At 37.6% G+C, this 27,427-nt stretch overlaps 1 protein-coding gene across 1 annotated transcript in view; it reads left to right on the forward strand.

The window, feature by feature from the left end:
- Positions 1-3,667: 3,667 nt before the first annotated feature.
- Plcl2 (phospholipase C-like 2) overlaps positions 3,668-27,427 on the forward strand; it is a 149,352-nt gene continuing 125,592 nt past the window's right edge. Inside the window, exon 1 of the mRNA XM_013022168.1 lies at positions 3,668-3,841. Within this exon, the coding sequence (XP_012877622.1) occupies positions 3,833-3,841 (9 nt within the window). The 5' untranslated portion in view covers positions 3,668-3,832. The remainder of the gene's footprint in view (positions 3,842-27,427) is intronic.

Below are 27,427 nucleotides of genomic sequence, written 5' to 3' on the forward strand. Positions count from 1 at the left end.
ATGCATGAGGCCCTGGGTTCGAGTCCTCAGCACCACATAAGCAAAAAGAAAAAAAGCCAGAAGTGGGGCTGTGGCTCAAGTGGTAGAGTGCTAGCCTTGTGCTGAAGAGCTGAGGGACAGCACCCAGGCCCAGAGTTCAGGCCCCACTACTGGACTCAAAAAAACAAAAAAGTATACCTTCTGCTGGGCGTCCGTTGCTCAGGCCTATAATCCTAGCTACTCAGGAGGCTGAGATCTGAGAATCATGGTTCAAAGCCAGCCCAGGCACGAAAGTCCATGGGACTCTTATCTCCAATAAACCACTAGAAAACCAAAAGTGGTGCTGTGGCTCAAGCGGTAGAGTGCTCGCCTTCAGCTGAAGAGCACAGGGACAGCACCCAAGCCCAGAGTTCAAGCCCCATGACCGATACACACACACACACACACACACACACACAAAGTGTACCTTCTGTTTTATCTGAACAATTTCAGTTTACTTAATTTATTTTTTTAAGGAGCAACCAGCTATTTATACATTAAAAAATCTATGTGAAGGTAATTAATTCTCAACTATGAATTTGTGCCCTCAAATGAGTTAATTTTTATGAAAAACTTTCACAACTAGGTGCATATGTTTATGAAAAGTTTTCATCTGAATTTCAAAGGGATTTGAAACCAAACAAGGGCTTAAACAATTGATTCGGAATAAAATTAACTGTTGCAGTAGCAGCAGCAGCAGCTGGATGTTTGAACCTCCTAGGACTATTGATAGGAGGTAGAAACCTGGTTCAACTGGTTTGGAGAGGTTGGAGGCAGTTGGGAGGGGAGATGGGTCCTAGACATGGATGAATAGGTGTGGATAGAACATAACTCTTCAGGCTTGGTGAAGGCCCTACTAATCACCTTTTACATCAGCCAGAATCATCCATGGTCACCTAGAGACACTTCTGAGGTAGGAAGGATTTTGTGAGTCACAGGGCTACATGACCATCTGTGTAAATTCCTTCAGTGAAGACAAAAAAACCCAAAAACTATGACTACATTGGTGTAAAGTCAAATATATTAATGTTATATGTTTTATGGACATAATATACAATGTTATATGCAAGATATAATAGACATTATATATATAATGTCATATGTAAATAAGCCTATGTATATTTATAACTATGTAAATTTTATATATGTCCTATTTTCTTCTAATCTGATGGCATTTCATGAACACTTAGTAATGTCAGTTCTCCTTCTAAAATACAAAGGAGGATGTTTCTTTTAGTTCCAATCTATTGTTTCCAAATAAAGTTGACAGAAGTAGGAAACATATAAAGTTTGATTTTGAAGATAATTTTGCATTAGTAAATATGTAACTTGTATCTTCAGTTTAGAGTTACTGTATTGTTAACTTCTGTGAAGATGTCCATTTGAAAACTTTTCATCAAATTTACATCTTAAAATTTTTTTTCAGGTATTAATATCAATAATGAAGACTCACAGTTTGAAAAGATTTCCATTTGCATTGGGAACTAGTTTAAGCATTCTTCTTAGATTAACCTGTGAAATGTATAAGTTCATGTTTTCTAAAATTAATTCATTTTATATAAGAATATATATTCATATATATAAAAATCTTCCTGATTCAGATACATTTTCTATGAATTCTTTGAGTAAAAATCTATTTTAAAAGATAAGAGGCAATAATTTGTGACTTGGAAATTTTATAGTGACCAGGAAAAGCATGCTAGGAATAGCAGCTGTGTTTATTTACTCTTGGCTCCACCCAGGCTAAAAGCAGCCCTGTGGGTGTAGAGTTGGGGAAGCCAGTGGTAACTGGGAAGGTGGTATCCTGGGCCTCTCCCCCCTCTACAGTTTGCAGAGATAAAGAATGGATCATTGTTGTAATGTCTGAATCCTGCTTCCTTCCTTATCCTCCTTCCTACTTACATAGTTAACCTAAGCTTTCTCCCAGGGCAAGAAATTTTGAGAATGAGAATTTGACTATTCTCAAAACTTGCCATCTTACAATTTTAACTTTTCTTGGATTTTTTTTTTCATGACAATCTGTAAAGGTACAGACTTACTTGTATATTAAGAGCCTGGAGGATGAATTTAGTTCTTAATTTCTTACTTAGGGAAGGCAGGCTTGTGCACAACTGCACATTAACCTAACTGGCCTGTTTGCAAGGTTTTAATGGGTTCTGAGAATCCTGGGGAGGACATGCATAGCTAATGCAAGTCATGTCCACCCAAAAGGCAGCCCACACATGCTGGTAACCACACATTTTATTAGTTGGGTGCTAGAATCCTTACTACGTTTGCATTCTGATGTCTGTTAATTTCAGCATTTTATTCCAAATCACATTTAGACAGATACAAGTGAATACTTCATATTGTGGGCAGATTCAGTACTGTCATGTTGTCGTTGTCATTCCTTTTGTATATTTTATTCTGGAAAACAGAAATAGGAAGAATGGTGCAATAAACTGTTATATCCCTATCACTTAACTTCAGTAGCTGTCTCCTCTTGACCTGGCCTCCTTATTTGTTGTCCCTGGTTTGTGTTGTTTTAAAACACACCCTAAAAATGATATTACCTGTAAATGTATTTGTCACTTATACCTAAAATCAACAGTAATTCCTAAACATAATCAAGTATCTAATCTGTGTTGATATTTAGTTATCTTTAGAAGTCATAGGTTTAAAAATGTTAGTTTGGTTAATGCAGAGTACAGATGAAGTCCCACACATTTCAGTTAGCTGATGTGGTCTTAAGTATATTTTAATCTTCTTTATGTCGCCAGTCAGCTCTTGGGACCATCCTGGAGTTAGTTGAAAGCTGTTCACGGCCCATCCTTCAAGGCAGCTGGGTGACTGAGGCAGGGCCCTGGCTATGTTCACTGCTTGGATGAAGGATGAAAATCATGACATGACATGGTACAGCATGTTTGGTGACTATCATGGAATGTGAGCCCTTGCGGGCAGGCTATATTCCAGCTGTGCTTTAGTATACATTTTTGATGCAGGCTTTAAAAGCAGCTTAATTATTCACATAAAGATAAAATTAATCAGAATGTGATAGTAGCAGACACTATATACCACACAGTGTATCAACCTATGTTTATTTTCTATGATGCCTAATTTGGAAAAAAATGGTAATGTGAGAGAAGCATTGTAGCATCTTAACTAGATATTTGAACAAAGTATACTTCAGCTTTCTTTTTCTCTTATTAAAGAAAAATGAAGTAGATGATGACATCTCAGAGGAAGATGTGGTCAACACTGTGTCCCCAGAAGAATCGAGGAAGTTTTATGTTAGCACAGTGGTACACTTGGTATAACGGTACAAATACTTTGTTGATCCATTTAAATAATGGTTCTAATGTGTAGATGTTCTTGGGCTGAGTTCTTGTATGATAATGTAGAGCATAGAGATTTCTGCTGTTAATGACACAGACCTGAGTACTAGCTCTCCCACTTTCTGTTCTTCCTTGGTCAGGTCACATGCCTTCCTGCAGCTTCCTCATCTGTGAAAAGGGGATAATAATGACTTTGTCCTTCACAGAATTGCTGTTTTGAGAAATGGCAATAGGTATGTTACATTCTGCAGTACAGAGCCCAGCACACCAAAGCATTCAAAGATACTATGGTTGAATTTTTACCACCAACATTTTCTCATTGAATATCTTTTTGGATTATTGATTGAAGGTGCTTGAAGCAGTGACCATGAAGAAAATTAAGAAGGATTATGAGTCCTGGAGCTGAAATTTGCACATGATAACTCAGATGGTCTTTTATATAAACATGCTGTATATCCTATGAGATTAATATTGCTCTGAAGTCTTCACCTATATTCAAAATGAGCCTGGTATGTGTAAAAATCCTTCTGACTTTTCTGATTTAAAATAGCCTGGGTTGGGATAAATACCATCACTTTGGGGTCATGAGGAAATTCAAAGTTCAGGATGGTTTCTTTCCTTTTTAAGTGGTCCTTTCTTTCCATCCTTAAGAAACAATTGATTTGGTCAGAGTAGTTATCATTACTGTTATTGGCTGGGGCTGTGTGACAGCTCTCTGTTTATCAGCACTGTATCAGTAGCTTCTGCCTTCTTTACCAAGATGAAGTAACCAGGTCTTGCCCAGAACCGGTCTCTCCACTCAGGTGGAAGGTATAGCCTTTCTTGCCTGCTCAGCTCATTTGTATAGCACATCCCTTGGGGCACTGGTTTTCACTTTACTGGATTGTTCTCATCAAGTAGGACATTCTGATATTTCTTCTGTGTTCTCCTGATGCCACTTCTGCTGGCTTTTGTCCAATTTCTTTGCCTTTCTTGGCAGCAAAAAGAACTTAATGAGTTGTCTGTCCTTATCATCTTCAATTTCTTGCCCCCATTTTTCTTCAACACACTGGATTTGGGTTCTCACCTCACAGTACATCAGTGCTACTCTTGTCAAGGTTTCCTGGAGCCTCCTTCTTAATCTATCAGTCAGTTCACCCAGTAGGACATCAATAAGGTGATCATTTCCCACCCTAGTACTGTCACTTGTCTTCCAGGGCTCTCACCTGTCCAAGTTTGTCTCCTGTCTCAGTGATTATAAGTCTTTGCAGCCCCTTTTGTAGATTCTTCTTTGCTCCTTGGTGTCTTAATCTTGGAGTGATCCAGACCTTTCAATCTATTATTTTCTATATGTTCTCACTCCCTTGATGATCTCATTGTGGGTCATGGCTTAAAGTGCTATCTATATGTTAACCACTCCCACTCTCCAGTTCCACAGTGTTCTGTGTTCCAGACACATATATCCAATTGCTTACTAGATCTCACCATTTATCACATCTAAAACACAGTTCTCCTACTCCCCCCACACTCTGCCCCCAGCCTGCTCCATCTGTAGCCTTTCCTGTCTTAGTTCCTTGGCATTTTTCCAATTGTCCAGATCTTGGCATCATCCTTGACTCTTATTTCTCTCATACACATTCACATTCAGTCTTTCCACAAATCCTTTTGGCTCTCTCTTCAAACTATATCTAGAATGTGACAGTGAGACAGAGATACTATCCTTTTTGTAGTTATTTATAAGTGTAGAGCTGGTTCAAAAACAGATTTTTTTCCTGCTCCAAAGTCTTTGATATTATATGTAAAATATATTTTTGCATCAACATATTTTAAGTTATATATTCGTATAATTATTTTAATGTCATAGCTTAGTATTTGGGAAGTAGAAAGACCATTTAGCACTAAAGAACAGAAGAAAGATGGCTCAGAATAACTTTAGTACTCACTTAATTTGTGTCCCTACTTGTAGGAAATTTAAGTGTCACTTAAGTGAGTTGTAATTTAAGTGAATTTGACTATGTTTTCTGAACAAACTAAGTCTTCAAAATAAGGTGAGAGTTCAGAATCTCCTTCTGTAAATTAGCTAATAACCTGTAAACTCCACTTCTGTTATACATAGGTGTTGGACTCTCCGAAGTTCATACAGTTATCACTTGAAGAGAAGAAAACTCAAATTGTCAATGACTATTAGGTGCTCTTTATGATCATTTTCATGTGAAATACAAATTATTATGTTTATTCTTCTATTTTCATGAATAATACATGCATGCCTCGCTTCATAGGCACCTGCCTGGTGCTTTAGTGCAAGAAGCAAGTGATTTTTCTTAAGCATATTTGATCTCAATTTCAATTTATGAAATTTCTTTGCATGTTAGTTTTAAAAATATTCATGTAGTTTTTCAAAATTGTAACAAGACTTATTCATCTTTAGTCTTAGAACTAAAAAGCATATCTGGAAGGTTTTTAAATGATGGGTTAGGATATTGATGTATTTGGAAATGAAACCAAACATATGCCCAGTTGGCGAAATAGAAAACCCATCTTGGAGTCATTTAGAAAGTATTACTTGTTAGTAGTTGTAACATTTGTATGGTGCTATAGTGGTTTTACTCCTAAGTGCTTACTTTATTTCAGAGATTTGAGTCCTTTTGTTTCTCTGACATTTCATAGGTTTATCATTTGCTTTGCTTTTCTTTGCAGGGAACTGAGACCTATTCTGTTGTATAAGGTGATGAGCATCATCGCTGAGAAAGCCAAAAATAGATCTGTGGGCTCCTGGCTGTGAGAGCAGGTGCTCTCTCTGCTCAGTTATTCTGCTTCTTTGGGTTCTTCTGCTTTCCATGCTTTTAAAAATATCAACATGGGGACTGGGAATATAGCTCAGTGGTAGAATGCTTGTCTAGCATGCATAAGACCTTGGGTTTACTCTTCAGTATCACAAAGAATAAGTTAAAAAAATAAAAAAAATATTAATACAGAATCCTGAATTACTGTTGATTGTGAGGTGAGTTTTAGTTAGATCTATAAATAATTTACTTCCTAATCAAACCAGATAAACCAAACCGACCAAAAATGTGAGGTTCTAGTGTTAGACAGTGGCTTCATCCCAGCTGACTGTGTTCCCATTGGCCCCTATTTGGTTCCCACTGTTTCTGATACTTGTACCAGGCTCCTGTTACCACCATATGCTTAAAATCATTGTAAGAAATAACCTCCTTCCTGTCTTTTTCCCCTGTCCCCCAACCCCAGTCTTTTTGCAGCTCTGAGTTAGTACTTCCAAACCACTACTTTTTGTAAATTCTTCTTTTGACAGCTCTATGTCACCCTTTGTTCTGAGACTGAAGTTTTGACCAACCTGGTTTCTAGAACCCTTCCTGTTGGTACTTTGTAACCTTCCAGGATTCACTTTTATTTGTCACCAGTCCACTGGCCAGGTCACACAGGCAGGGGTTCCTTTACCTCCTTTACCTCCCTTGAGTCTTATATGCTGTACTCTAACGATGAAATGCACTTACTGATCTATTGGTCAGCAAGGCCCAGCCCTTCTATGAGGGCACTTCTCACCCTTTAGCTGGGAGTTGAATTGTAGAGTCCCTGTATATCCTTTAGATGGACAGAAAGGCTTTTCTGTGAGTTCTAATGTTTTCACTTAGAAGTAGGATAACTGCCTACTATGGCCTATGATGTAAAATTGTTCTTAATCATATTATGACATGTTTGCTGAGATTCTATTACAATTAGTGAGCAGAAAAATTAATGTAATACCAGACTTTTTCTGATACTTTTACTAAATGCATGAATTTAGCCAAAGACTTTAGGAAATACACAGTAATTTTGTTTTGAGGAAGGGCAATGAAATTCAATGATCTAGTAGAACCTCAGTTATCTGTAGAATCTCAAAATATAGAGATATTTGTATATATGTTTATATACACTAAAATAGCTTTCATATAGTTATTGTTTTATGACTGTGTTCTAGGCTGAGGTTCTAGGCTGTGGTAGAATGATCTGACTGTATATTTTTTCCTGTTATTTATAAAAAATATACAGGAATACTCTTATTTCAGATCATTGACATGCAGAGATTGTAGCATTATAGTACCCAGTGTTTTTCTAAGGTGTTTCTTTTTTTAACATTTTATGAGCTATGATTTCCAGGGCTTTTTAGCAACCTATGTGTGTGTTATCAGGATATTTTAAATTTGGTAATTATATATTTTATATAATATATTTACTCTGTTTTATAATTCATTTGCATTTGGCCAATGTTGATTTTTTTCTTCTTATTGAATGTGGAACTTTATGGAATATGCCATATGCTATGAGAAATAGTTTTAGTGTGTGTTGGGGAAAGAGAAAATACTCAGAAAGAATATTTGGGTATGTTAACATAGATCTAATATGTTCTATAAAACTCTAATGAGGATATTACTGAAAATTGTGGATGGAGAAATATGCATAATAGCAAAGAAGGGAACTGGGGAACAAATTCAGTTTGATGTTTTTCTTAAGCAGTATTATCTAGGAGAATGATGAGTTTTCAAAATGTACATGCCTTGAGTTCATTTCACATTAAAATTAGTAATTTGAATTGGAATTGGCTTATGAATTAAAACTGGAATTTGAATTTCAAATTTGAACTTCGAATTTTTCTCCTGGTTTAATCTGAAATTATGTGGTGGACATCTCTGTTTTTAAAATATATTTGGTAAAACTTGGTTTTCTTGATGTTACAATGTGATAAAAATGAATGGTTAAAGCAAGCTTTGTAAAAATTGTTGATCTTATTGCAGGAGTTAGGGAGCATGTATGTTTAAAGATTTAAAGATGAGTTCATAAATATCACTTTAAATTATAAAATAATATTTTCAGTAAAATAATACAAGAGTGAAGATGTGATCTATTTACAAAGCTATCTTATTACATATTAGAATAAATCAATTAAGAAAAATAAACAAAGCTAGGTGCCAGTGGCTCAAACCTGTAATTCTAGCTACTCAGGAAGCTGGTATCTTAAGTTAACAGTTCAAAGCCAACATGGGCAGAAAAGTCTGTGAGACTGTATGTGCAATTAACCAGCAAAAAGTGGGAAGTGGAGTTGTGGCTCAAGTATAGAACACCAGCCTTGAGGAAAAAAGCCAAGTGAGAGTGTGAAGCTCTTAATTCAAGCTCCAGTATTATTGGTGCCCTCTCTCCCTTTCTCTCTCTCTCTCTCTGTCTCTCTCTCTCTCATACACACACACACACACATACACACATACACAAATGATAAAAAAAAACAACGTAAATTGACAAATATATGACACTAGTAAAGCACTCTTTGAGGTTGATTCTTTTGTTCCAGGACCTGGAATTGCTTCAGATTTCATGTTCACCCCTTCCCTGTTTACTGATATTTGGTAGTACCTGAGGAAAAGCCAGCTTGCCTTTGCTGTTAGCATATCTGAAAATATGCAGTATTTATTTCCTGTTAGAGTTATTCATGTTCCATAATGAGTGGGTTTTTTTGACACTGGAAACAGTTACTTCCCTATGGTTTAGATCTCTTTTACTACGGGTAGAGTTCTTTGCTGCTCTAATATTTTTCCTTTTAATTTATGACTTTTTTCTTCTTTTAATTCAAACACTTTCATCTCCATTGTTAGGAAATTACTTCTCATTGATTTATTCTGTTTATGCTGTTTTTCCTTCCACATTCATCATTTGAACTGTGGGGAACTAATTATTTCTAAAAAGGTTACCTTCACGTTTTTCAGGTTAGGGCAGGTTTGATGTCAGCAAGAAGTCGATGCCTCTCACTCTCACATGTCCACCCACTTACCACCCACTACCCCAGCTTTGTGAAAGGGAGAGGCAGGAGAAAGGTGAAAGAGAGGAGGGCAGCCTCCTCACCTCCCATTTTAGAAGCTAGGGACGCATAATAAACACCAGAAGAAAGTCCAGGAAGTGATTCATGAGCATCTAAAATAGTCTGCTAAGGTTTCCATTATTTGAACTAATTCAATCAAAGCATGTTCAGTAAGGACCTACAATCTTGAACAGCGTTTTGTGTTTTTGACTTGATCTGACTGGAAGATTTTTTTTTGCTTTTGCTTTCTGCAGATGACAACCTACTTACTTCTGTGGCATCAGAATTGAGAGATGGGGTTGACTCAGTAAACCTTCAATACTTGAGAACAGACTGATTGAAGGAGGGTTGAAGAATGTGAAATACTAGATTATCCAGCACCTTCAAACAATACAAAACTGACTTTTTGCTTTCACTATTAGGTTCTTACATCTTTTGGTCAAGATAGTTTAGTATTTATTATAATATAATGGGTTTTAATGAGGTTTGCCATCCCGGTAATTAACTAGTTCCTTTATCTACTGAGAGGGTCTTTTCTGTGCTATTGAGGACAACAAATTAGAAAATGACCCATTGGTTGGAGAAATGACCAGGTGAGAAGTGAGTGCTCCTTAAATTATTTCTGATGACAGAATGTATTCTTGAATTTGGCATTTGAACAGGTTACTGCAAAAACTCCAGGAATAATTTACCACCAAGAACATCCGATTTTTGTTTAAGAGAATCCTGTAGAGGAAATAAATTGATAGCATACTCTAAATGAGTCAGTGCTACCATGGCATCATAAGAATGTGCTTCAAGTAGTGATGATGATGGTCTCTTTAATTTAGAGGAAAATTCCAAGTAATTGATAATGAATGTTTAGATTATTTTGACATTAGTTATTTAAAATACACATGTATTATCAACATAATTTTGAAGGAAAAAATGGTGATTACAGTTGTAACCCTTGATTTTTCCTCTTTGGTAAATTATCTCTAGGCTTGCTTTCCTCTTTTGTGGTCATGTGTTATCCATGTGTCATCAGAGTGGAGGAACGATGCCTGGGTTCTTTATCTCTCGCCTTCCTCTTGCCTGTCTTCTTTGTCTTATAAACTCCTTGGAGACTCATAGTTTCCTTAGTAGGTTGCCTGACAGTTAACTGGAGAATGAGATAGCCATGCTATAAAAGGCTCTTCCTTCCTTAGTCCAGCCCTTTCCTGGTACTTAGCCCCTCTGTGTCCTTCACAATCCGGATGTGCATAGGACACAGCCCATTTTGTTAAGGGCATGCCATGCATTCTCTATCTTCTTCCCAGTTGGAGTCAGGTCTAAGGAGTCTTTTCATCCCTTGGGAATATCTAGCCAATACACCATTAAATATTTTAAAAATTATCCTCTTACTGGGCTCAACAGTAACATAGAGTTTTAATGAGTTTTCATGTTTTTGATTTTTGACCAAAACATTCTCCTCTGTCATAAACTATAACAAACCACCTCAAACTTATTATCATGAAACAATGATTTTTTTTATTATGACCATGGGTTGTGTGGGTCAGCAGTTTGAAGAAACATACTAGAGATGGCTTGTCTATGTTCCCCAATGTCTGGAGCATCGGTTGAGACTTGAATGGCTGGGTGTCAAGGCTGGAGGGTCTTCTTCCAAGATGACTTCATCACCCACATGTTGGACCTCTTTGAGGGGATAATGGCAAATTGGGTTTAGCTGAACCTGTCAATTAGAGTACTTTTAAGTGGCCCTGTCATCCTGTTGATCTGGATATTAGTGTGTTTCCAAAGTGGGCCTCGCAAGAACCAGATGGAAGCTGACCTCTTATGACCTAGTCTTAGAGGTCCCACCAGGTCACTGCCACTTGATTCTGATTCAGAGAGAGGAGAATGCAACCCCACTCATTGCTGAGAAGTGGCACGTTCATACTGAAGATCATGTGGGCTGGTGGTCATCGTGGGAACATAAGGAAAAAGAGAAACTAGAGTCATCTTTGAGTTTTGATTCCATGAACACCCATTGTCTATTTTCATATATGAGTAATTCAAATAACAAGTTATTTGAAAATGTATTGTAAAGTGGACAGAAGGTGAATGGGTGACTGAATATTCCCTCTTGGCCTATGTGTCCTCTTCTCTGCCATAAAACATAGGTTTGACTGCAGGAATCAGAGGATTTCTTTGTTCATTTCCTTTATCTCAGAAATAATATGGTAAGGGAGTGCAAATTGTCACCATGAAACTTTAAAATCAGGCCAGGAAGATGAAATGAGAAAAATGCTAACACAGCGAAATTTGGGGGGAATTATATGATAATTTCATCATAAAAATAATTTGTTGGGCTGGGATTGTGGCAGTGATAGAGTGTTTGTCGAAGCCCTGGGTTTGATTCCTTAGTAGCATATAAACAAAAAAAGCCAGAAGTGGTACTGTGGCTCCAGTGGAAGAGTGCTAGACTTGAGCAAAAGAAGCTCAGGAACAGTGCTCAGACCCTGAGTTCAAGCCCAGGACTGACAAAAAAATAAAGTAAAGAAAAAACAGATAATAATTTGTTTTTGCAACTGCATGGATGACAGAAAAGAGTTTATTAATCATAAGTTACCTGTCTTAGTTATACAATAATAATTTCTTTGTTTTTCTAATTATAGAATTTCTAATGATAGAATTCTAATTAAATTCATATTTGAATATGAAAATGCAGTTAACTTCAAAGACTAGTTGATGAAACCAAGAAATAAATAGGAAATAGTCTCTTTAGATAATATTAGGAAATTCTCCTTTAACACTGATGTGCTGACTCTTAGGTACTATGTCCCAGAAATGTGTGTTGGGGTTTGAGAGGTAACTTTGCATTACCTAATAGTAGAGGTAAGGGGAAGATCCAGGGTTCCACAGAGGACAGTTATCATGAGGAAAAAGACTCAGCTTGCATGCAACATGGGCAAGTTACTTCATCAACTCATCTGTTTCTTGTTGGTAAAGCAGAGGTTGATATTTCTTCTAGCTATATAATTCTCTGACTTTGTCATTTTATGCACCCATTACAGTTATATGGCATCTCCAAAGTTAATATTAAATACGAGAGTTCAAGGGTTATTTAGTTAAGTTTAAGAAGGTTTATAAACCCTGGACACTTTACAGTTGGTAGCATATAAAGATGGTGTAGACTGATCCCAAAGATTAAACAAAAATACCTTAGGAAAATCTTATTAGGTTAAACAGAAATACTTCAGGAAAATTCTCATTAAGTAAATCAACTAATTTATAGGCAGAACTCTTAAACTTAGAGCACTTATGAATGATAATACTTAGAAATAGTTAAAATTGTTATTTTTATTCATTTGAACCTTGACTCTAAATTTACTTATTGGAGCTGGAATTTAAATTAATAAATAATAGTTCAATAGAAAGTATTATAATTGAGGTTTGAAGACTTGTTATGTTTTCTTGAGCTTTTGCAATGCCTTTGTATGCTGATAGCTGCTCTGAAGTCAAGCACTGTATTATTTTTTTATAGTGTTTGGTTATAAGATTTTAGGCAAAATTTGTCCATTTTGCCCAAGTTTTCAGATTGATTTGCTTAATTATTATTCTCTTGCCTTTTTCCAACCCTCTGAATAGGTAGTCATGTCCCTGTTTTCACTTCTACTTGTTTATCATTTCTTTTTTCTTAATCAATTTATCAATTTTTTTTGTTGCTAGTACTGGGACTTGAACTCAGGGCCCCATACTCTTGCTTGGTTTGCTCGCTCAAACTGACATTCTACCACTTGACCCACTCCTCCAAGTCTGGCATTTTGCTAGTTAATTGAAGGTAGAGTCTTCTAGACTTTTCTACATAGGCTGGCTTTGAAAGTTAGTCTTCCTGGTAGCAGCCTTTTAAGTAGCTCAGATTATAGATGTGAGCTACTGCTGCCCTGCTCAGTTTTGCTATCTGTTTAAGGAACCAATCGGTGACTTCGTTGCTGTATATCATTCCTTTTTCTGTTTTATCAGTTTTGAATTTTATTATTTCCTTTATCTTACTCTTTTCTTTGGCTTATTGTTTCTATTTTCTGACTTTTTAGGTTGTTTGCTTAGCTCTTTAATATTTAGTCTTCCAGTAGGGTGTTAATTCTCTGTAGAAAACAATACTTCCCCGATTGACCTTTCATAGGGTCTTGCCACAGAAGAACCTGCTTCCCTGGAAGTACTTTTCAGAACCAGAGAGCCAATGCAGGTAGCAGCACATGGATAGAATTCTTTTCTGGAACCGTTTTCAAAAAGAGTCTGTGAATTTAAACTTCAGAAATAGTTGTCTTTGGTGGGGTAGGGGGAGCCCTATAGGGTCAGAATTAGCAAAGCACGTGCAAGTCTATCTAGGCAAATGTTAAAATAATGCATACCCATGTTTTGCACTTGACTGGCATCTATAGCATAGCATCTGTCTAGATAGAACTTAATCACAGAATATACTCCTATTAACCCAGTCTTTTATCTCTGCTGCCTCTGAGGGTGAACAAAGATTACTGAGGCAAAGATCCTGTGTGTTTTTAAACAGTGACATCATTTGTTCCTTATGGTTTGTGCCTGATGCTATTTGTGGCTTAGTGACTTTATACATAAAAGTGACAACAGGTGCCTGAGGCACTGGACTGTGCATCTCAGATGCTGGAGAGACCTGCTGTTTACAAAGCAGTGAGACTAGTACTTCTTACTGATTGAGTGGCTTTAGGGTATCATGTGACATTTTAGTGCTTCATTTATGAGATAGAACATTCATCTTCATTTACAGATGATGTAATAATGTCTCAGTGTTATATTAACTTCTAAGAGAACCCCAGGTAAATATGTTAACTTTTTTGTTTACTGTGATTATCTGATAAATAAGGAATCTGAATAATTGGAGAGAACAACAAAAAACATTAAAAAGGAGGTCTATAAAGTATAGAGTGAGAGAAAGAAAGTGAGAGAACAAAGGCTTTCAACCCTGTAAGTGCAGTTGCGTTTGGGGTGGAGCCAGCTTCTATGAGGGCCTGCTCACCGGATTCTGGACTGGAAGTTGTGGTGTAGTGTTTTAATTTGTTTTCAGGATCGAATTCTCAATTAAGAGGAAACCATCCAGGTCCTCAAATACTGCAGATACTGCGCTGACCAGTACAAAATGAGAATGCAAGCCGTGCTGGTGGCCCATGCCTACTCAGGAGGCTGAGATCTGAGGATCGTGATTCAAAGCCAGCCCATGCAGGAAAGTTCATGACACTCTTATCTCCAGTAAACTACTAGAAAACCAGAAGTGACGCTGTGGCTCAAGACTGGAAGAGCACTTGTCTTGAGCTGAAGAGCTGAGGGATAGTGCCCAGGCCCAGAGTTGAAGCCCTATGACAGACAAACAAAACAAAACAAAACAACCCCCCCAAACTCAAACAACAACAAAAAAAACCAAAATGAGAATGTTACACATCATTATGAATATTAATTCTTTAGTACAAGTCACAATCTATAAATGAGTTTTGATAATCCCACACTTAGAGGTTTTCTTTATCTTTGCCTTTGGAAGAAGTTAAGTGTGGTAACTGACATTAACATTGTATCTCAATTAAGATTTGAATTAGGAATTTTATGTAGAGGTGTATAATAGATCAAAGCCACTTTTTAAAAGGTGCTTACTATTTTGACTTAAATGGATTGATTTTATTTATTTTATTGTTATTATTAAGGTGTTTTACACAGGGGTTATTTACCATTTCATAAGGCAGATAATGAGTACAATTCTTTGTTAGATAATGTCACCCTTTCCTGCACTTTCTCCCATTCTCCCCTCCTGTTCTTGCCCACAAGTTGTATAGTTTGTTTTTTACATGGTATGTATTGCATACTATGACTACATTTGTTCACCCTTCCTCCATTCCTATTTAAAGGAACTCTTTTTAATTTTTTTTTTTTAGTACTGGAAATTGAACCCAGGGTCATGCACTTGTTGGGCAAGTACTTATACCACCCTACTATGATACTTACTCTTCAAGGGTTTTTTGTTTTGTTTTTAATAAGTTTTTAATTATGAAAATACTGTTTAGAGGGGTTACAGTTACATGAGCAAGGTAATGAGTACATTTCTTACCAAGCATTGCTGCTTCCTTTGTTTTTCCCTTACCATCCCTTCCCTCCCACTTCCACAATTAAACTCCCCCACCCCTAAATTGTAAAGTTCGTTATTCAACAGTGTCTTGTACATCTTATTGTTATAATGGGTCAATCTGTATCCCTATTTAAACATTTTGTTTTTTTCCCTTCCCCTCTCCAAATTATACCGACATCAAATACAGTGAAAACGGGTGATACTGTGGTTTGTTTTGTTATTTTACTGCACACTTGCTAGGCAGTGTGAGGCTCTGGAGCTGGAGCCACTCCCCAGACCCGTTCAGACCATCTCTGAACATCACAGGCTTTGTTTTCTTCGTTGTCCTAGCCCATATAGCAATTTTTCCCCAGGAAAGGGGACAAAGTTCTTCTTAGGTGTGTATTTATAGAAACAAATGCTTACTACATGATTGGTAGATACAGTTGCTAGTCAGATTTTTTTTTTTTTAGTGGTATTCCAGATTAAAATTGCCTTGGAGAGTGTCTCTCTTTTAAATAGTGAGCACTAAGAAGATTGTTTTATTTTTAATGTAGCCATCTGCCTTTGTCATATGAAAAAGCTTTAAATATAGTGAGCCATGGGCCAGGGGATCAAGATATTGGAAATGTGACTTACTTGCTTACTGTGCCAGATACTTGGAGAGCTGTAAATTGGTGATTCTTATTCCTATTCTTGGCAAGCTGATAGAATATCTATCTAGAAAAGGTAGAAAATATATATATCATTGGACACACAGCCGGAATGATTTTTTGAGGAAAACAGCATGTGGATTTCCCTGAGAGGGGATCCTGTTTCACCAGACTCATGGCAGCCTTTAAAGGCTGGGTCAGGAAGTGGATGAGAAAATCAGGAGATGTAGTGTGCCCATAGCTTGGAAAAATGCCAAATAGAATTAGGGCAGACTGAAAGTTGTGAAGGTTTCATCTAAAACTATGTTCTTTAAGCCGAAACTACACCAAATTTTGAAAAGAAATCACATACTTTGCATAGTGCTTTGAAATCAAAATTGGTTTCTGCTCATAAAACTGTATCCTTATTTTCCTGTTTCTCAGTTTTAGTCTTTCTGAGAAGCAGGAATGTTAACAAATACTCATTTAAAAAGGCACGTTGGTCAAACAACTAATAATAAAATAAAGTTCTATCTCTTTTTTGGAGATCCTGTAGTAAAGGCTATTTGAAATTTTATTTTATTTATTTTCCTAAAATATTTATTATCCTAAAATTGAGTATGTTTGTAGCTACTGGTGGCACATTCTACACAGTTACGCTTTGTAGTGTTCAAATTGTTGGGCACACAATTCAGCATGGCTGATTGCTTTGGATATGGTATTGGTTTTATAATGTGTTCTGGACCATAAATGAAGCCTTAATTCAAAATCCAGATCCTGTCTGTGAGGAAAGTCTTTGCTGCCATATTATGGTATTCAAATAGGTTTTTTTTTTTTAAAAAAAAAAAGAATCAGCGCAGATTGAAAAAATAAGGTTCTCAATACCCTGAATACTGTTCTTCATTTTTGTATAGAAGTGAAATATTTTTTTCCCTAAAGTAAGTCCTAAGTCATTTAACCTGATATTTACCATGGGCCTCTTTCTGTTCATCTGACAATCACCAAATAAGAACATTATCCTGAATGGTCCATATAGAACTATTCTCCAAATCAGGACATAGGAAATATTGAGATAGTTGTGTGGAATACTCTTGTCTAAGAAACTGGAAGCTGTGGGAAGAAGAACATTAAAGATGCTTTGATTTTAATACTTTCGTTGAGTTTACATATTTTCAGCAGAACAAATAAAAGAAGGGACAAGTTCCATGCAACTGTTTAATAACAAGAGATGTTTTTAAGAAAACTTTTTAATAGTTAAGAACTTTAAAAATGATTCCTATGAAGCACAATCCTTACTGCTGGAAAAAGTCAACTCTGCAGTTTTTGTTATGTTTAAATTTATTCAAGAAGAATTTAGTATTCAGGATTGAGCACCTTGATTGAGAGTTTGGGATAGAAATGTTAAGTAAAACTTATTTTAAGCACATAAACCCTCTCAAAGCTTTTGAATGATCTTAAAAGGCCTAAAAATGGTAACTTCAAAGATGCTTTTCTAACTGGTTGACACTTCCTGTGAAAATACATCATATCTTTAACTCATGAAATATCACTTACTTTGTTAAACCATTTTTAAGATTTTGCAGACCCGTCATATATAGCTATTCAGGAGGCCTATTTGTTTAATCTGGTATGTTTTAACAGAGGGCTCAGAAATGATAGTGTATTGTATGTCCATTGGATATATCTGGTAAGTAGTCTCTGTCAGCACATTAAATGTAAGTGGCAGTGGGCAGATCAGTAATTCTATACAGCTTCTAAGGATTTCAGCTCTGTCTCTTTCTGAAGAAAGAAGAAATACCTCAGTTTATAACAGTGACTGCTCACCACCCACACGATTTGAAAGCTGGGGTGGGGGCAGAAGGGCGTGTGTCACATCAGGTGATCTGTCCATGAGGAGGTGAAGACCAGGGATATAGCATCAGTTGTGAAAGGAGCAGAGAGCAGTAAGAATGCACAATTCCAAAGGCCACAGAGAGTGGCCAGGCTTGCACAGATGGAGTCTGGATTTCTTTTTTTTAATTTAAAAATTTTTATTTATCTTTTTGTTTTTTTATGTTTTAATTCTTTTAGGAGTCTGGATTTCTGTCTACTATTCCACCTGTTCCTTTTGAGAAAAGTGCTCAGATATTACCACAGGGATTCTATTCTCCAGACTCTGTGTTGCTGTGATTCTTGTTTCACTGGTCTTTTAGACTCTTCATTTTGCTTCATTCTTTTTTCTTTCTGCCACACAGACTGTATAATCTCAATTGATCTATCTTCAGGTTGCTGTTTTTTTTTCTTCTTCTGCTTGTTCCAGTTTGATTATTGAGTCTATCTAGTGAAACTTTAATTTCAGTTAATGTGCTTTTCAACACTAGAATTTCTACTTGGCTTAAAAAATAATTTTTATGATTTACTTATAGTCTCTTTGGTGACTCTCATTATTTCCTTTAATTTTTCATACATATTTCCCATTAGCCTTTTGTGCACATTTAAAATAGTGAAAGTAGTGTATAAAAATAGGACAGTGAGAACTTTTGGAATTGTATTAGAAAGGGGAAAGGGAGGTAAGGGAAAGTGATAGATTGATTGGAATACATTGTATACATGCATGGAAAATGTCATCACAAGGAATTTTCCTTTGGATAATGTATGCTAGTAAAATATATTAAAATAAATCAAAAAAATAAAATAGTGAAAGTATTTTTAGTCCAACGTGAGAGCTTCCTCACATGCAGGCATTTTAAAATTTATTTTCTGGGTCTAGACAGTATTTTTTCTTTTTACACCATTTATATTTTGTTGAAAGCTTTAAATTTTAATATTATAGTGTGGCAACTCAGTAAACTAGTTTCTGTTCACTCCCAAGGGTTTGTTGCTGCTTTTTTGTTTTTGTTTGTTTAATGACTTTGCTATGCTATGTTTGTCTTTTTTATTCTCTGTCATGTATGGCCATCCAAGTCTAGTTTCCTTTGGCTTAGCTAGTGGGCTATTGATTTAAATTTCCTTAAATAGCTGGAGAGAAAAACAAAACACAAACAACTCCCAGTATTGGTATTCAATCTGTACGTATGTGGGTGTGCACCAGTGCATGTGTACATGTGCATGTGTGGGAGAGCATGTCAATCTCTATGTCTAAGAGAGTCAATCTGTGTGTGTGTATGTGTTGGAATATATTTTTAATATCTCAGCCAGGCAATTTACAACTCTGCTATAGCCTTCATTTCCTGTCTGAGAAGAGCCTCAGTACTAGCCAGGGATTCGTTTAGGGGTGATCTCAGGTCTTTGATGAGTATGTACTCAGCCCTAGCAAGTTAACCTTTTTTACAATGTCTAGTCATCCAGGCACAGAAAATGGAGAATACATATTTCCTCCTCCTCTCAGTAAGGGCTGCTGCTGTGTTTCCAAGAGCAGGCATATTGTTTAACATGAGTAAGTTGTATGGTTAACTAATGTATCTGCCTTAAATTCCACAATACTGTGGACACACATATTTATCTTAGCCGATTCAAATTATAAACATGTGCTTTGTTATTCAGTTTATTTATTAGAACTTTCCAATAAAACTTTGTTTTATTGAGATATAATTCATATACCATTATATCCACCTTTATAGCATTGTTTTCTTTTTGGTCGGTTGTGAGGCCTTGAACTCTGGGCCTGGGCACTGTCCCTCAGCTCTTCAGCTCAAGGCTAGCGCTCTACCACTTGAGCCACAGCACCACTTCCAGTTTTCTGAGCGGTTTATTGGAGATAAGAGTCTCACGGACTTTCTTGCCAGGTCTGGCTTTGAACTGTGATCTTCAGATCTCAGTCTCCTGAGTAGCTAGGATTACAGGTTTGAGCCACTGGCACCCGGCAATATTCACCTTTTTAAAGCACACAATTCATTAATTTTAAAAATTATATTCATAGTTGTTCAGCTTCACCACTATCTAATTCCAGAACATTTTTATCTCCTCCAAAGGAATACCTTGTCCCTTTGCCCATAGGGCACTCCAACACTCTGGCACTTCCTAATGGACCTTCTCTGAATTTGCCTACTGTGAACATTTAACGTAAGTGGAATTAGTTAGTGGCCCTTTTTACCTGGCCTTTCTTCACTTTGCTCACTATTTTAAAGGGTTACCTGTGTTGTAGCATAGAATAACACTTTATTTATTTTGTGGCAGAATAATATGCTATTATATGAATATATCACTTTTCATTATTCATTATTTGGAAGTATGTTTTCATTCCACTTCAACTTCTAGAAGTGGAATTGGTAAGTTATATACTAACTGCTAGTTTAAAAAATACCTAAGTCAGGCACCAGTGGCCCATACCTGTAATCCTAGTTATTCAGTAGGCTAAGATCTGGGATCATGGTTTGAAGCCAGCTAAAGCAGGAAAGTTTCTAAGATTCTTATCTTCATGTAATCACAAAAAAAGCTGGTAATAGAGTTGTGGATCAAGTGGTAGGCAGCAACCTTGAGTGAAGAAGCTAAAGAACAGCATCCAGGCACTGAGTTCAAGCCCCACTACCATTAGAAAAACAAAACAACCCCCCAAATACCTGTTTTCTGCATTTGAGGTGACTGATTGGGGCTTACAAAGCAAAGAACTGATTCCTGTTAGCTCTCCTTTTTAAACAGTTTTTAATGGTAACAATCTGTAAGGAAAAATGTCTGTCTGAAAATAGTAAAAGTAATTTTTTTCTGATTACTTCCCCAGCTCTGAGTTGTTCCTGCCACACTCACCAGAAGTAAATCTTTTGCTGATTCCTCATAAGAAGTGGCATTTCTACTTAATCAGCATTACATTGCTCTCTAACAAAACAAAATGGCCCATTATTTAGAATCAAATACTCTAGAACCAGACAGATTCGAGGACTGGCTCTCTTCCTTCTTAGCATTGTCATTTGAGGGAATAATTCCCTTTCTTGAAAAGTTAATTTCTTCTTCTGTAAGTGTGCCTTCCTCTAGGTGTTCCTATCAGTATTAAGGTGAGATCAGGTATGGAAAACACTTGCCTGGCACTTTCTTCTTTTCTTTTTTTTTAATTTTTTTATTGTGAAAATACTGTACAGAGGCGTTACAATTACATGGGCAAGATAATGAGTACATTTCTTATCAAGCATTGTAGCCTCCTCCTTTGTTTCCCCTTCCCATCCCTTCCCAGCCTCCCCCTGTCCCCCCACCAAAGTTGTAAAGTTCGTTTTCGACATAATGACTTGTCTGAATTTTACTTTAGCAAACAGAATCATTTATAATCAAAACCCTTTGGTAAGATAAAGGAAAAATGGGCTTATCTGAGAAAATCTGTGTGAAATTATTCATTTATCCTAGATGTGCATTAAAATGGAAGCTGTTTCTTTGCATTTTCTTCTTCCCTAAAGCAAATGAAGTTTGAACAAACACATTTCTTTAACCAAAATGTCATGTTAAAATCATCAACTCTTTTAGCATTTCTTTTCAGTTATTCTTTAGGAAACGGTGGGGTAAACTCTTCACAGGACATTTGGGAAGCATGTGATTGCACAGTGTGGTGTCATTCATCACATTTTCCTTTTGGTTAGACTTTTGTCATAGCTAGTGACCAAAACAGGTAATATTTTGTGTTATACCTGTCCCATGGGATAATGGCACACATATATTGCCAATGCATTATTAACAACAAAATGTAATGATTAAACATACCATATGAAATAAGCAGTTGAAGGTGAAAATGAGAAAAGCCAAGAAGTTTACTTAACAGTCTGATAATCATCATCTTTTAGTTAAAGAGAGACATATCTAGGTGGGTGCTGGTGGCTCATACCTGTGATCCTAGCTACTCAGGATGCTGAGATCTGAGGATCCCAATTCAAAGCCAGCCCAGGCAGGAAAGTCCATGAGACTTTTATCTCCCATTAATCTCCAGAAAATTGGAAGTGGTGTTGTGGCTCAAGTGGTAGAGTGCTCGCCTTGAACTGAAGAGCTGAGGGACAGGGCCCAGGCCCAAAGTTCAAGCCCCACAACCAACAAAAAACAAAACAAAACAAAAAAAAGAGACATATCTCTGCTCCCTGTCTTTGTTCTGAATGAGATATCCCCTTCTTTACATCTAGAGCTTCTTGGTAAGTTTATAATGAGTTGGTGGCAGGAGAAATTTGAAAGCTGGAAGTGAACTTGATAATAAAAGATAGATTTAGTGCAGGAATTTTCCATCTGAGCACCAATGAGGTTGAGTTTATAATTCTTTGCTCTAGGGCCACCCCTCCCCTGCCCCAGGCCCTTTAGGTTGTGGGGTATCCTCTCTTCACCTGCCTACCAACACTCACACATGTTGGGAACCACTAGATTAATGTTTGCCAAAATGGGCAACTTATGGAGCATAGTTGGGAGTCTGGGGTACTCAAGGAAGAGAAGATTCTGTATTTGGGAAACTCTTATTTGAAAAATAACATCTTTTACTTTTTGCAGTACTGGGGTTTGAGCTCAGAGTCTTGAGATTGATAGGCAGATACTCTACAACTTGAACTGAAATTTCAGCCCTTTTTGAGCTAGGGTCTCACATTTTGCCTGGCTTTTCTGGACTGTAATCCTCTGATTTACTCACTGTAGCTGAGATGGTAATTACATGCCACCATGGCCAGATTTTTCTGTTGAAATAGGGTCTTGTGATTTTATTATTTTTGCAAAGGGGATGAGGGATCTTGAACTGTGATCCTCCTAATCTCATCCTTCCAACTAGCTAAAATTGTAGGTGTGAGCTACATCTAATGCCTGACTCTCAGAGCTTTTAATGTGCTATCTAATGTGAATTGTCAAGCAGAGAACATGCTGAATGACTCAACTTCCTAAACCACAGTCCCCTTTTCAAAAGACAACTTGCAGATTGGAATACTTCATTCCCTTGTTAAACTCTGTGATTTTCTTTTTAAAATTTTTTTTAGGAAAGTAGGTACTTATTTTTATTATTGTTTGCACCACAGAGTGGAATTCACAACATTTAAAAACATAAAAGCTGCGGTTATTTCCTTGGAAGGAAATTTTCTGTTTCTCATTTATCACAAAATGAATTTGGACAGTGGAGAGAATCAGGAATTGTTTTCCACTTGGAAAGAGAACATTTCTTTCAAGAAGTTCTGTCTTTTCTTAGTTTACACAAAAATGGCCTCTGACCTTCCTTCCTAAGATTGAAAAGCTCTTTTGCTGTGATTTGGAATGGAATAATTATTTGCTTTCCTATTATTCTGACTCTTGTCATTTTCCAGATGGGGAAAGTGAGGCCTCAGGTGGAGACATGAGGGTTTGTGTGACTTAATTGCATAATTGCCCCATGAGCAAGTTCTGACTTAGGCACAAGGAAAATAGTGACAATTTGCAGGAGAGGCAGGTGATAGCCAGGAGCAACACTGTGGTTAGTGCTGAGGTGAAGCTAGAGGTGTGGGTTGGGAGGGCAGACAGGATGCAGAGAGAGCTTCCAGGCAGACTACTTCACCTGAACTGGGTAGAGGACCCGATCTACCTTGGACATGTTAAAGCTGAGGTATGTGTGGAGGTGTCTGCAGACTGACTGGTTTTACATTCCAGTGCATAATCATCATGAGACCCCAGGGCCAAGGACCAAGGATAGAACCTTGGGGACAGTGTTTAAAGGTACAGGAAGGCAAGCAGTCCCAATACAGAACAAGAAGGAGGTATACCAGAGTGAAGGGCTGCTGAAGAGAGAAAGCAGCAGGCTGTGGGGATTGAGGGTCTGGGCTTTGGAACCAAGCTTGTGTTTCATTCTTGACTACCTTGCTCACAGGTTGTGTGGCATTGACACATGCTACCTTGCTTCTCATAGGCTCAGTTTTTATAAGGGCTGTGTAATTGTAGAGTTACTTACCATCTTGATGTGTGTGTGATGCCTTGCTGAAGCATACAAAGTATACTTCAATTACTAAGCCTGGAAGTGCTTAGTAAATATTGGATGGTATTGTTCTTACTATTATCATAAAATAAGGACTCAGAAGCACCCATTAGGTTTAGTATCATGGATATAAAAACCCATTTTAATTGAAGGATGGTTTGAATGATGAATGAGGTGAATGAGCAGAGGTTATGAGTTCAGAAACTTCCTCAAGTAGTGTAAGAGGGACACAAAGGATTGCTGCTAGAGATTTGGAGGTCAAGTACAGATTTAAAGGAAAAAGCCAGAAGAAGCTTGTGTGTTTCCAAGAGCTGAGGAGAAGGGCCAGGAAAGATGGAGATGGTGAAACTAAGTGAAGGGTGGGGCACCTGGGAAATCAAGGCAGGCAGGTGGGCAGGGAATTCAGGGACCAGGGAGGAAACAGCTCTGCAGTGTTGGACTTGCCTCAGAGACTATGGAGACTTCTGAAATTGAGGTTTGTAGGTTTTTGAAAATTAGGCAGTGGTGGAGCTTTCTGATGTTTTGTCTGTAAAAATAACATATTTTCAACTCTTTAAAGAGATAAAGAAGGTCCAGTGAAGGTAGGCCAGGACCAAAGCATCTTCATAATGTCACCAAATACCCCTGAGAGTCACTTTGGAATACAGACTCACCTTATAGTCATTCTTTTCTCCTTTCTTGCCTGCCTGCTTTCCTTCCTTCCTTCCTTCCTTTCTTCCTTCCCCTTTCTCTCTCTTTTTCTCTCTTTCTCTCTCCCTCCCTCCTCCCTCTCTTCTCCTTCCTTCCTTCCTTCCTTCCTTCCTTCCTTCCTTCCTTCCTTCCTTCCTTCCTTCCTTCTCTTTCCTTGGTGTGCCAATCCTAGGGCTTGAATTCAGGGATTAGGGACTGTCCCCTTTTTTTTTCACTCAAGGCTGGCACTCTATCACTTGAGCCACAGCTCTGCTTCCTGTCTTTTGGTGGTTAATTAGAGTTAAGAGTCTCACGGACTTTCCTGCTTGGGCTTGGCTCTAAGCCATAATCCTCGGATCTCAACCCCTAACTAGCTAGGTTTACAAATGTGAACCACCTGTGCCTGGCTGCAGTCATTCTTAATGTAAAACAAAATGAAATAACAAAAATACCCTAAAACAATAAACAACTAAACAGAGAAAAACAAAAAACAAAGCCTCACAAACCTAACTGCTTTGAAGTACAGCCATTGGATCTGTCCTGATTTCACTATTTACAGATCTGCCAATGTTTCTTCCTTCTCTGCTGGCCATTGCTATGTTGTTTTTTGAACAGGAGTGACTGGCCTTTCCTCTTTCTCAGTCTCCTATGTTAGGCAGGAGGATTTCCACTATTCCCAAATCTTGGAGGTAAGGGGAAGCTGAGTCTGAAACTTATAGAAAGGAGACTGTTTTGTGCTTTCTGGCAGAGAAGCTGAAAATAAAGGGACTCCATAAATGTGTAGAACATTTACCCCATGTGCATTTTCATGTTGTGGGGGCTGACAAATAACATGGAGTCGGACAAATAACATGGGGTCCTTGGGCTTCATTTGTAGACTTAGGCTAAGAACAGAAAGTTACCTCCTGCATGCTCGCAGAGACTGTCAGGAAGGCAGAGAGGCCTGTCTTTGCAGATGGAGAGATAGTATGGTGAGTCACTAGGCCACAGACCCAGAAGGGTCATGTGGCTCATTAGTTAGAGGCGTATTTGTCCAGCTAGACTCTGCCTGGGATGTCTTTTCACTTGGAACCTAGAATAGTTCTCTTCTGCAGTAAACATTCCTAGTTCCTCTTTCTTGTAGTCTGAAAAATATTTACTGTGGGTGAGCATATGCTTTTGATTTTTATTCTGCATTGAACTTGAGAAGGACCCCTCCCTGGGTTCTTATGTTTGTTACCCTCAGTTTGAAGACAGGCAGCATTGCATGAGTAGATAGAAGAACACCCAAATTTGAGGGAGTGCTTCAAGAACAAAAATACTTGCAGCAGAGAGAAAACAATGGCCCTCCCTCCACTACCGCAGGCAAGAGCCAGTATTGAGAACAGCTGTGTTTGAGTCTCTTAATTGTTATTTATTCTATCTGCAGATCTATAGCCCAACAAATGTATGAATAGGACCTTTTCCGATCATCTCTCTTTGTTTTGATCAGAACTTCTATAAATAAAATAGCTGTAGTGCACTGTTTTATTAAACTCATCGGCTTTTTACCACCACTCACTGTCTTCCTTTGATTCAACCTTCTTCAGCTTCAATTCCTAAGAACTAAGAGAAGTAAATGAATGAAACTTCCATTAGCTCCCCAGAAGAGCTCTCCCACAGACACCCCAAAACCAGCATGCCCCAGGGCCATTCTGGGTTTCTCTTTAAGGCTATTTCTTCTTCAGTAGTTCTTGTGTCAGTTAATGGCATTCTTTGTGACTCCCATAAGACACCTTGGGGTCTTCATCTCTTTTTGGCTTACCTCTGGTGCTCATGTGGTTGCTATACTTTTCTGGGATGGCTGTTTAAGGGAAGTATGTTCCTGCTGGTGTTGTATGAAGCCTCTATCTGTAGCACTGTCCTCAGCTCGCTTCCCAGTAAGGCACACTTACTTCTTCCTCCAGATTATCATTTAATGTTTTTACTCTAATAGTCACAAATCACTTGATTTAAAAAAAACATTGCAGGTGCAGCTCTTCTGCTAGATTATGAAGTCATTGAGAGTAGGAATCCAATTTGTACCCAAATCCAAATCTAGTGGATATGTAAGAACAGTATCTATTGGCTATTGGCCAAAATTAATTTACTTGAATATAGAAAAAAATCAGTGCCATAGAAGAGGAACCATTAGATGATAGATAGATAGATAGATAGTTTGTTTTGTTTTTTTCTGGAGCTGAGGACCAAACTCAAGGCTGCATCCACTGAGCCAGATCCAAACCCCTATATATTGTTTTTTGTTTGCTCACTTTTTTATTTTTATTTATTATTTATTTATTTTTGTCGGTCGTGGGGCTTGAACTCTGGGCCTGGGTGCTGTCCCTCAGCTCTTCAGCTCAAGGCAAGCACTCTACTATTTGAGCCACAACACCACTGTCTATGTGGTGCTGAGGAATAGAACCCAGGGCCTCATGCATGTAAGGCAAGCCACCTTCCCACTGAGCCATCTTCCAGCCCTGCTCACTTTTTTAGTCTCGTGTGTGTGTGTGTGTGTGTGTGTGTGTGTGTGTGTGTGTGACAAAGGGGGAGGTACAGGTCGGGGGAGGGAGGAAGAGAGAGGCAATAGTATGCTGGACTTTGAAATCAGGGCCTTGTGCTTGCTAGATAGGCACTCTCCCACTTAAGCCATAACCCCAAGTTCTACCATTTTCCCCCTAATCCTTCATTATTTCTCTTAGGAAAAGATCACATGGAAGTTCTTTTCCTGTATAAATAATTTAAATGTAAACTTTCTGTTTCAGCAGATAGAGTGGGCTGGTTGCGTTGTGATTGTCTTGTCTAAATATAATTTAATTAACTTACTTTGACATTAAGGGATAGGAAAGTAAACCTCACAAACACAATTGATGAGAACAGGTTGTGAATCCTAGTACTTAAGATAGGAAGTTCTGCTATAGAATAAATGAGTTCTTGTTATAAGTTGAATGTTTGTGTCACCCTACTATTGTTGATGTCTAATTCCCAAAGTGATGATTTGAGGTTATCAGGTTATAAGGTGGAACC

Source organism: Dipodomys ordii, unplaced genomic scaffold (assembly GCF_000151885.1).
Source record: "Dipodomys ordii isolate 6190 unplaced genomic scaffold, Dord_2.0 Scaffold60, whole genome shotgun sequence".
NCBI classification, from domain to species: Eukaryota; Metazoa; Chordata; class Mammalia; order Rodentia; family Heteromyidae; genus Dipodomys; species Dipodomys ordii.